General features: G+C 40.8%; 1 protein-coding gene across 1 annotated transcript; it reads right to left on the bottom strand.

Annotated features, from left to right (window-relative positions):
- Nucleotides 1-925: 925 nt before the first annotated feature.
- Nucleotides 926-2,679, bottom strand: SERLADRAFT_443889 (uncharacterized protein; the record flags this gene model as incomplete). The annotated part of the gene is made up of 7 exons (XM_007324515.1): nucleotides 926-1,008; nucleotides 1,063-1,420; nucleotides 1,474-1,499; nucleotides 1,563-1,602; nucleotides 1,667-1,915; nucleotides 1,974-2,333; nucleotides 2,386-2,679. 7 exons carry the CDS (start codon nucleotides 2,677-2,679, stop codon nucleotides 926-928), a joined length of 1,410 nt encoding a protein of 469 aa, XP_007324577.1.
- Nucleotides 2,680-12,179: the final 9,500 nt, after the last annotated feature.

The raw sequence follows: 12,179 nt of genomic DNA, 5'->3' as shown, positions 1-12,179 counted from the left end.
GGTAGGCCTCTACAATGCCAGATACTTACTGAGCTGATTGGGGCCTCAAAGCGTGTGGAGAAACGAAAACAATGATGGAGTCGTGACTAGGCGACCGAAACAGGCAATCACACACCAAGATAATCTATCAAGGACCGCTAGCTCTGCTTTGGTACGTACCGCACATACCACCAGCGTCAGGACTTGATGTGACCTGGAGGAATTTGACTTGTAAGCTCCGCCTGATTTGGTCTGTGAGTGCCGCTGTGACCCAGTGTGATCAGAAATTGCAGAACCATTCCAAAACATGTGTCGTCTTTTCCGTTTTGTTCCGCTGCTCCAATGATTCAAGTTCTTGCTTATTTTTCTACATAGGCAGCTAGAAAACTAAAAATTATATCTACTGGTCAAGTTCCGACAGTCTAAAGCTCAACGACTGGTGAGTTATTCAACTTCTCCCCAGACCAATTGCACCTATTGTCCAACAATAGTATGTCGGAAATTTTGAAACCCGGTTCTGATGCACTGTGATACCTTTTAAGGCCCCAATGCCGATGCAGCATGGCAAGGCATTGTGGGAAAGCCGTGAGCGTGTAATGAAACTCTAGGTCTTGTCACAATGAATTGCAACAACATTGTAACGGAGTTCTAATGAATAACCTGTACATTGCAATAGCTAAATAATATCTTTTAATGACCAGTGGTTAGCTTGAGTGACTGGTTAGCTTGAGTGACTGGCATTTCCATTGTATCAAAACAAGAATATATATTTTTAGCAAAAACACTGAAAAATAACATGTGAAGCATAATTTTGAATTCACTTGTCAGCTGTGACCTCTTTCACTTTTCTGCCTGTTTTCCATGCTTTCACTGAGGGTGCAGCATTGGCATTGGTACAGTTAGCGGCTCAATGTCAGGCTCAGGCTATATTTCAAGTTGGTGGAGATCAGTGGGGTGAATGGGGAGTGGGGTGAATGGGGAGTGCATCAAACACTGATGCCTCAACCTGCCAGTGATGGCCATTCTCAGCTAATAAATCACCATGTCAGTATGTATAAAGATAAATAGACAACTTGAACTCACCTAGGTTGGTGTCAGAGTCCAAGTCACTTAGTGCGGATATAGAACCCTCTGCTGGAACTGTCAGGTGGGCCTTAATCTTGTTTGCCTGAATTTTGGACTCTGATTCATCAAATGCAAGCATGGCATCTTCTAGATCGTTGGTGAAGTCATCTCCTTCTTGCACAAGTGTGTCTTGAGCATGCGTAGTGCATGGACCAAATACGAAGAAGTTGAGGTACTTGAAGAGGGTGCAGACAGTAATGGTGTTGGACTTGCAAATTAATAGCTTCTTGTACTCGTAGAATTTCTTCCCATACACTATGCCACTCACATCTCCTACAGAGTGGAAATTGGAATCTGGCGAAACTAAAAACTCAACCTATGTAATAAGAAATTAGCTAGCAATATTTGTGTGAGAAATTGGCCACTTACAATGACAGCCGCAAATAACACAGCTCCTGGTGTGAGCGAGGAAACGTTCCATATTTGTGCATTAGTTTTTGGCCTTCCTCAGGATGAACCTTGTAAAGATCCAGCACTGAGTAGCATGAGTTTTAGCACCTGATACAAGGTCAGCGGGCATGAGTCAATAGGTCAAAAGAGAGAGAGAGAGATAGGAACATACCAATGCAATGATCTTTGATTTAAAGACCCGCTTCATATCTTTCTTAAAGTCTGGAAAAAGAATGGGTGGGAATAGTGGGTCCATTTTGCTCATTGTATCAAACTTGAGGAGGGTTTGAAGGGCATGGATATTGTCCCGTTTGTAAGCGGCTGCAAAATATTCAGGATTGTATCCTACAAAGATTACACTGGCGTGGGTTCGGATGTTGTGAATCAGAGTCGACCTCCCAGAACTGATGTTCGAGATAAACTATTTAACATTGAGCAATAATAAGTAAGATGCACCAAAAAAGCAATTCAAGACTCACCCATTCTGCAAAATAGCTATGGGCCTTGAACAAGTGGAGAGGAGACAGAATGAAATCATGCAGTTGAGAGGCAAGTGCAAGTTTTTCTGTAAGCGGCGAGTCATAACAAAGCACACTTTGGTAGTCCACCCCTTCATGCTGTTGTTGCGTGAATATGCTTGTTTCGATAAATGGTTCAACCATGACACCATATTTCTTGCCCAGTTGAGCAATCTGTTTTTTGTGCATAGTGATTTCAACAGGTGCTTTATTAGTGCTTTTCCAATTAGAAAGACTAGCATGAAGGCTTGAATTTTCTGTGGCTAGTTTACACATTTGCAACCGTAGCTCAGCCATCTGAAGGTGTGCTGCATCAAGGGCCTAAAAAAACATCAATACATATAATGGAAATGTATCCAAAAATTGAACATACCTCTCTAAGCTCAGTGGATGAAGCGCCATTAGGGGGCTTTGAATCATTATCTTCTGTATCATCTAAGTCATGGCCTTCAGTCTCTGATGTCTGATCATTCACATCAGAGTCTTCTTCAACAACATAAGCTTGATTGGGTGCAGGTTGAAAAGCAGCTGGAGGGATGTTGGCAGACACACAATGACCAGTGTTTACAGCAACCCCCAACTGGCTGACACCTGCTTTATGCTTGGGGATGGGGAGAGCAGCCAATGGCGCTGAAACACTCCTGTTTTGATCTGAACCAGAGGGCATTGTTGTTGTAATAGTTCTAAATCTAATATAAATGTTAGTCTCAATGACTGCTCATGGCTGATTTATGGACAACTTACATTGGAGAGAGAAAAGAAGAGACTTGAGGGTGGTACCAGAAAGACAATGCGGTGGTTGGCACATCAGCCGATATCATGCACCAAAATTGATTGGTAGCATGGACAGGTGTCAATAACGAAGCGAATATTTGAAAAGACTCGCCTTTGCGCCACACAGGCACAGTGCCACGTGGAATAATAATTAATATTGCCTTTTTCAAACTTGTGGCTGATCAGCACCACCTCTATTAGGCAATCCAGTTACGCTCACCTTTGCTTTTCCATTTGGTACTTTCCGTGTTTCGGCATTTCGGCAAATTTTTGCGTCGCCACTGGCTACACATTGCATTGCGCCCTCGCTTTTGTCGTTTCCCTTACTCCCCTTCCTTTGCCTAGCCTCACCATGGGCCCCTTCCTCTCCTTTTTATTCTCACCTGATGGTCGTTTCTGGATCCCCATTCTAATCCACTTTTTTGTCACCTCCACCCTCCTCCTCCTCATCTTATTTGCACCCCCACCATTTCTGATGTCACCACTCCCTATCTGCTTCCGTTGCCAATCCGTTGACTACCACATGCCACTGCTGATATCAGCAAAGCCCCGGTGGCCGGTCCAAATAGGGCAACAGGTCCATCTTCATGACGTCGATCTGCCATCATATACTATCAAAACATTGGTCGCTCGTCTTGCCTGGTTGGAGCGTGGGTGGGTAGTTTTTGAGCTGGAGAAGGTTCATCCCCTTGCGTCGCCCATGTTCATCGCTGTCCCATTCACTTGGGTACACTTATCTTTTGTCCATCGTCTTCGCTACAGCTACACCTACCACACGCTGCCTGGGACTCACTTGTTCCAAATTGGAACTACTCCTCTCCCTCCCTCGTTTGATCAGGTGGTCCAACACAACCAGTCCATTGGTAAGGCCATGGAACTGTCGGATTTGGACTAGGTGGTGGACCGGTGGCTCCAGTTTCTTTTTCTTCAGCAGAACATTCATTTACAGTGCAATTATTTTTGATTTTTGAATCATTTTTATGGACACATATTTTTTTAGAATGCCTGACTGACAATAAAGGAACTGTGTTGATACTGATAGTGTTTTGCCTTGCCCTTTTTTTACTGCATCTTCCCATGACATCATGATTTTCCTGCTCTCTTTTTGCTATTGGACTTTACTTTATGGCTGTACAAACCTGTGACATTACTCACAGCATTGATTGTTCTATCCCTTTCTTTTCCTTTTTTGACAATCTTATCCTGTACTATCTATGCAGGATTCGTCAGCGTACATTCCTTCCTTCATGTTCTTTCTCATTCTTTTTGCGCAGCTATACTGTGCATAGCCTACCTTTCTTTTCACTATATAAACCCCTGTATTTTACCTTGTAAAAACAACAAGAACTCGATTCCAGACTTCTTCTCTAATCTCAAGTCCACTACTCTTCTACTTGTGATCCAGGGTGGTCACAACACTTCCCACTGCTACCACTGTTAATTGCTGTCATCGTCACTTCCCACTTTTGAAGTCATTGTCATCCCTTTCAATTAGAGTCCTTCTGAGCACTACAGTTTGTGTGTCAGGAGCCTGCTATCACTGGGAACCTCATCACCTCTTCATCTTTGTCGTTCTCAAACCTACCTTGTGCTACGATTAGCAAGGTAGTGCTCATCTATACTCGTCATTAAGCCCCCATCTTATATAAATTCAACTATCCCTCCTCCTCAAAACCCACACCCATACATCTCTGGGTTATACTTTGAAGGATCTTCATACATACCACCCCACGAACAACCAGAGCACCCACTGTTCTAGGAGGCAAAGCCCATAAACAAGTTCCGTGGAATCTGGGAGGATTGTTTGTTAGTTTGTTTTTGTGTGTGGTTTTCTAACAACAGTTCTCATCATTGACAGCGCCAATATTTTTTATATGTTGATAAAAGTAATGAATAAGATTCTGCATTGTGGGAATTATTGCGTACCAGTTTTGGTCGGTGCATCTACGCTCGTTGGCAGTTCATCATCAACATAAGTGCGGCTGTCCCACCGAGTATTCAAGTCTACAAAAATACATACTTCAATAAAAAAAAGAAAGTCATACATTTACTATTGTTACAGTATACCTCCTTTCCGTGGAAGTTCATTGTTTGCAAGATATGTTTCAGCATCTGTGAAATTTTGAACGTCACATTGTTAATTCAGGATCTCAGATTAGACATTGACAAACCTCTTTTTCTCTTGTGCCGAAAGGCCTTCTCCACTTCAGCATCACAAGCCCTATTTTCTTGTTCCTGACGGCACCGTTTCTCGTGGCTACTTAAGCCTCTTGCACTGAATGTCTTGCCACATATCCCACATTGTTTTGATCTGGAAAGACTGTACCGAGCCTATTAGGAACAGTGTCAAAGACCTGCTACAGACCTGTAAGTAATGTTGCTGGCAGTTCCTCCATCTATTCTCATGCACAATGTGTGCATCCTGCCCCATCATGATGATGTTACAATTTATTGATAAGATATGCGAGTTCATTTCAAGGAATCAAATCAAAAAAACCATGTGAGATCAAGCGATTTCATTGCAATGCCGTTGCAATGCCATTTGGACTGATTACAGACCCAATTAGGACAGAAGCTTCCACATTGCGTGGCGTTGAAACCTTAGTTCATTGCAAGGCCAACTGGAATTTTCCAACATATATGGCAAGGGTCAAGTGAAAACCTTCCAATCTTTTCCCTCTCTGTTGTGCTGCGAAACAAACAAATTTACCACTGATGAGTATGTGGAATAGCAATGTGGCGTACGACACCATCTAAACAGTTTGCCGCTGGACCTTCCTGATTCCCAGGTTGTTTAGATGGAGAGTTGGAGTCGCATTCATCATACAATCCTTCTGATAAATTTGAGGGAGCTTCACTAGCTGGAGGAGAGTTCTCAGGCAACTGTCATGGCGGTGAAGCACTGATGTTGAGTTCCCTGTGTCCAATCTGTATGGAGCCTTGTATGTGCTTTCCTCTATAATTATTTGCTTCCTCTTGAACTGAATATCTTTCTGTATTTACTTATTTACATATTGATTTCATCCTTTCCTACTGCGTGTCTTTTATTCTACCTTACCTACTTCAATGTCCCTTCAACTTCTAAAGTTTTTGTCTCATTCTGCTATGCTTGCTCATCATAATGTAATAAATATTCTGTTCTTGATTGCACATATGCTGCTCTTCAAAGTGATTGACTTCTCCCCCCGGGGGGCCAGGGTTGCCCGGAGGGGCATGCTATGATGAGTTGATATCTTGTAAATAAGGTCTGCACCAAAGTAAGATCATTTGGCATGAACCCCCCTGTTACGATACACAAATTTTGGACCTTCAAATTTCATTCTCCTCTTTAACTTTCTTCTGTAGTTTTCACACACTGTGCCATGCGGCACTTTTTATTTTGTTCAAACTCCACCTTCTTGCGCTGCACTGCCTTTTTCCTTATTTTAGCTACAAGTCTCTTACGCAGTGGAGCTGGTCACACAGGCTGTACCCCATGACATCATCAGCCACTGCCTCCATCAACTGTACAGTACACATGTACAAACAACCTGTAGTAGTATATATACCCTAATAAATCAAGGAGACTCCTCAGCGAGTCCTCCTGTTGTTTACCCACAACTAACTTGGTCCTATCCTAAGGGTAACCACTCCCCTCACTACCTTTATAGCTTTGTCTGAGTTGTGCGCCAGAGTAACTAACTCTTGGTTGTTACACCCCCCTTTGGTGCCAATAACACAAATATTGAGCTCTTTTGCACCTTGATTTTAAACTCAACCGCTCCAATTGAATATAGCTGAGCATCACAGTAAAGGCTAGCTATTGCTTCAACCAGCGTAACTCACCACTTAGCTTTTGTGTGAATCGGTAGAGTTGATAGTGAAGCTCTCAGATGATGAACAATGCTAGTTTCAAATTTTTCTTACATCCCAAACAGATACTGAGCCACTGAGGTAGTGAAACTGTCAGCCACTCCAATTAAAACACCGCTGCAAATTGCAGACACACCTGAACCAAAACATGGGCAAAAAAAATGGGATATTCAGAGTCATATAGGTCCAATGTGCTACATAAATTGTCATAGTTGTGATATATTAGTACGGATCATGTACATAGCATTTGTTCTCTACAGTAGCCATTTCAGCTGAAACCTTTATGTGCTTTTTCCTGGTGTGACTAGCCACAAAATGCCAAGTTCAAGCTGAATGTGCCGCTCATGGTGCCTTCTCTATTACTACTGAAGCGGGGGTTCCTGCCAAAGGTCCTTACTTCGGACCAGACTATTCTGGGACCCTCCCAGGAAATCTTGAGGCAATCGCCCCTTGCCTCCATACTTCTGTTCCTTGCTTCTGAGATCTGAGCACTCATCCTGCTGCCCACATTTACATAAACTATCTGCTTCCTTGTACCAATCCACTGGTGTCCAACCGCATCTGTAAAAGATCAGCTTCATATTTGCCATGTTTCTGACTCACTGATCACTCATCTCAGGCCTCAGCACAAAGAATTGAAAGTCTTGTATTAATGATAGGTGAGCTGTAAAAGTAGCACACAGAGTAGTTTTACAGAGTCTTTAGCTACTAGACGCCTTGCCAGACTATTTCCTTTATTTCCCTGCCCTCCTCGCAGATACGGAAGACCAGCTTGAAAACTTCTGCTTCATCAACATAGGTCCTGATAGATATTTTTTATCTTGGAAATTTCCAGGTCTCATCCAGCCTCCTGCGTATTTCAAGATGGCTTTGTTGTTGACTGCAAGATTTTGCGCAGGAAGTGTTACCTAACTGTAACAATCAAGAGTTAGTTACTCTGGCGCACACAGGAACACACTATAAAGGTAGTGATGAGGGAGTGGTTACCTCTTAGGCTGCAGTGAGTTAGTTGGTATACAACAGGAGGACTCGCTGAGGAGTCTCCTGGATCTATTGGGGTATATATACTAATACAGAGTGTTTGTACTTATGTACTGTACAGTTGATAAAAGCAGTGGCTGATGATGTCAGAGGGCGCAGCCGGTGTGACCAGCTCCACTGCATGAGAGATTTGTAGCTGAAATAGGAATAAAGGCAGTGCATTGCGAGAAAGAGGAGTTTGAAGAAAAGGGAAAGTGCCGCATGGCACGGAGTATGAAAACTACAGTAAAAAGGTTAAAGCGGAGAATGAAAATCAAAGGGAAGGTCCAAAAATTGTGTTATCGTAACACCAACTGCACACGGCAATATCAACATGTTCAATAATAAACCCAATATACATAGTGCCATAGCATGTTACTATCTTGAGCCATTGGAGGATCAATATTTGTTGAGGGCCTAGCAGTCTTTATTGCACTGCCTTTGCAAGGTTGCACTTAGCGTTGGTGAGGAGACATGTACCTCTGAGTTAATATTAATGGGGTTAATAGTCTCCTTAAACCACTTAGTAATCTGCAGGGTAATATCTGTGGTTGTACAGTGCTCTCTTGCAGACAGGCTTCCCATATTTGATTGACAAGGGGACCAGAGACTACCAGGAACACTAGATGCTGTTTTATTTGGATGGTAATAAAACTAAGTGAAACTCAGCCGCTGCCCGAGAGGCTATAGAAACGACTTTATTATTTACCTAAGTGAAACTACAATAGATGTCAGTTTAAGGTGATCTCTAATAAATGTAATGTAACATACCTCAGCCACTACCCGAGAGGCTATAGAAACGACTGAGGTATTCCTATACTAAACCCCTACTACTTATAGTCGGAGGTGCTACTCGCTACAGTATAATGACTCCTAGGAGAACAATGGTGACTCCATGGAGTGGTGGCTATGCTCCATAGAGAGCAATGGCTGCTTTAGCAGAGACCAGGTTTATCCAGTTTTGTCACTCCCACTTGAGTGCAACCATAGTCCCATAGCTTTAGAGAATTTCCAGTGTTTTTCGTGAGTGAGGGGTTTAGTGAGAATGTCGGCAACCATATCTCCTGTAGGAACATATCTGATTACTGCCTCTCCCTTTGATACTAAGTCATCTCGGATAAAATGATATTTCCGTTGAATATGTTTTGTGCAAGCACGGAACTGCGGATCTCATGTAAGAATGATAGCTGCTTGATTGTCACAGTGCAACATTGTAGGTCCATTTTGAGCATGTCCAATTTCTTCAAAAAATGACCAAAGCCATGCAAGGTGTTGTCCAGCATTGCTCAATCCAATGTACTCTGACTCCGTGGAGGATAAAGCTACCATGCTTTGTCTTTTGCTTGTCCAGGAGATTGCTCCTTGGATGGTGATAAAAACAAAGCCTGATGTTGATCAAGACATATCTGGGTCTCCAGACCAATCTGCATCTGAATATCCATAGAAATCCATGTCCATGGAGACATCTGTGCCATCATAATGTAGTTTCATGTCCCTGGTTGCTTTCAGATATTACTCTTTCCCAGAGTTTGTGTGTTGCGTTGAAATGCAAATACTTACTGACATAATTTAGGGGGGTACCCATATTAGAATATAGCATGTTACAATATTTTTTGGGCTATAACTTTCAGACTTCACAATCTATATATACAGGATATGGAGAAAATGTTGTGGATAAAAATTTGATAATGTAGTGATATAATTTAATGAAAATAATAAAATATAATATGTTTATAGGTGATTTTTATTTATTACTTACCAACATCAAGGCAATAATGGTTTTCCAAATTATATAAACAAATTTAAAAGCAGTAAATAGTATGAGGAATTAAAATTTTCATCTTATTTTCATTCCTTTGCTGCTATAACTTGGCTCTTAGACCTATTTCTGATTACTCCTCTTACTCTTGGACTAGAAGTCACCATTGGTGCTTTTCTTTTGATTTCTCTTTTCTTTTATCCCACTACCACTTATTATCCTACTTATGGAGGCAACTGAATCCCTTGACTCCCCTAGAGGTAATTTACTTAGGGGAGGCATCTCATTAACCAGCTTTATAAGAGATTATCCTCTTGAGAGATTAATACAATGATAAGGCTTAGTATAGTACCTTACTATTGGGTTGCTATATGAGTTAGTCAGACATCCCACAACTACCCTTCTCTCTCACAGGATGATCAATACAATAGTGGCACCACTTTTATTCTCTTTTCCTATTGGTTGATTTTAGGATTAGTCCACTTCTCTATCATTCTCCATTTTTGGTCCAATCCCCTTATTTCCCTATATAAGGATTTAGATATCTCTTATATATGCTTTAGTTCCTACTTGAGATTTGCACCTACCTTGATACTCTTCGCCTATCAATACTTATCTCATTGACCATCAAATCCTTGTCCAGCATTATTGGTGTTGTGTTATATAGCTTCTTGTTCATTGCCTCACAGATGGTCCCCTAGGAAGCAAATAAAACAAATAGTAACAGCAGACAACAAGAGAAAATGTATAGTGGGACACTGTTTCTATGGCAGAAATATCTAAGTTCAAGATTCATGAATTGCTATCCACTTAAATATGATTATTTTGCTACACAAACTCTACCACCTTATAATTGTCTTTGGTTTCTTATCCATCTCTAAAAATAACTATTTTTACATACAAAAAGCCAAGGCTAATTTCCAATTAAGGCAAAATTCTTCTCAGTCAAGAAGGGGGTTAATTAGAAGGACACTGAATATGACTATATCTATCAAAGCGCCTTATAATAATCTTTGTAATACTCTTGTGTGATTTTGTAGAACTGAATATTGTTACCTGTAACTGTGCTTTGCCAGTCCTGAAATCTGGTCAATCCATCAGTGGATACAGTTATGATCTTGATAATTTAGATAAATTATGAGTTAATAATGGTTAGCATTAGGTGTTTGAATCCTTGATTTGGTGCTGGCAGGAAATTATTTATGTCTTAGTGAATACCACTATATAATTAATTCCATCAAGTAAAGTTTAGTGCATAAATAGATAAATATTGTCAAGAGAAATTGTAGTGTTATCAAGGGGTAATTCTGATACAGAAACAAAATTCCATACAGGATGATGAAAGTGTTAGGTGCAGCATTATGTGAACCTAAGGAATATAGATATGCCACCAAGATCAAGGGAAGCCAATCTCCCCAATCTTTGATTTATTCTAATATATATTATTGAATGAAGCATCACTATTCCTTAGGTCTTGTCCCATTAGGTCTCTTCCCCTAGGTCTTTCCCACTAGACCTTGTTCCACTAGGTCTTGGTCTTATCCCACTAGGTCTTGTCCCACTAGGTCTCTTCCCACTAGGTTATATCTCACAAGGTCTTTTCCCACTAGATTTTGTCCTGCCAGGTTTCACAGCAAGCATAACCAACTTTTGTCACACCCAAAATCAATGAAAAAGTCTGAAAGTAGTTAAAATATTTAATTGCATTTTGGACCTATAAAACTTTATCAGAATAATGTATTTTTGTTAACATATTTACATATCCACACAAAAATATAGTATTAATGGAAATATATTAACCAAAAGACATCATTTTGTAGGTCCAAAATGCAATCAAATATTTTAACTACTTTCAGACTTTTTCATCAATTATGAGTGTGACAAAAGTTGGTTATGCTTGCTGTGTTTTAGTCTTATCCCACTAGGTCATGTCCCACTAGTCCACATTGCACAAGGTCTTGTCCTGCTAGGTCTTGTCCCAGGTCTTTTTCCACAAGGTCTTGGTCTTATCCCACTAGGTTATGTCCCACTAGGCCTTGCCTCACTGGGCCATGTTTTTATCCCACTGTATCTTATCTTGTGTCCCTCAGACATACTATATGGATTACTATATACAGTATTATATCCACCTTGATGCATACAGTGGAGACTTATATATACTTACCACAACCTTAACATAATAGCCCAATTCATTGAAAATTCCCTGGAAGCTAGTAATTCCAGTATGGCCAGAGACTATCATGAGTACTATAAGACCCACCCACATTCTGGACACTACACTTGGTTAAGCCTGAGAAGAATTTCTTACATTTATTTACTACCAGAAAAGCTGCTGGAGTAGCCAGAAGGAATAAATCATTTGTGGGTAAATAGGCTGCAGAATCAATTGGGGTTATGGGAAAATAATGTATTCCACATTTAGTTGTGGCTAAGTATCCTCAAGTGTAAATATATGTAATCAATGTCATCAGCTATATCAACAGTATAACTTTGCACCATATGACCAAGACATTTGCAATGACAGCAAAAATTATTGTAGCTTTTTTTGTTACAATAGCCAAAGATCATTACTACATTACTTCCAAGGCTAATTTGGTTGTCTTTATATTGCCTCAGTGTATCAATGGTCTGCTTTGTTATGAGAGCTGGACATTTGATAATAAGAGGTCTTTAGAGATATGCCCAAGCCAGCAAGTTGCTTGTCAGTGACTTCTACATCCAAGGGTTTATGATTTATATCCTACATTGAACAGATGATAACA

The sequence above is a fragment of the Serpula lacrymans genome, assembly GCF_000218685.1.
Source record: "Serpula lacrymans var. lacrymans S7.9 unplaced genomic scaffold SERLAscaffold_20, whole genome shotgun sequence".
NCBI classification, from domain to species: Eukaryota; Fungi; Basidiomycota; class Agaricomycetes; order Boletales; family Serpulaceae; genus Serpula; species Serpula lacrymans.
Note: the sequence above shows the minus strand (reverse complement) of the source record. Positions and strands in the feature narration are given on the sequence as shown.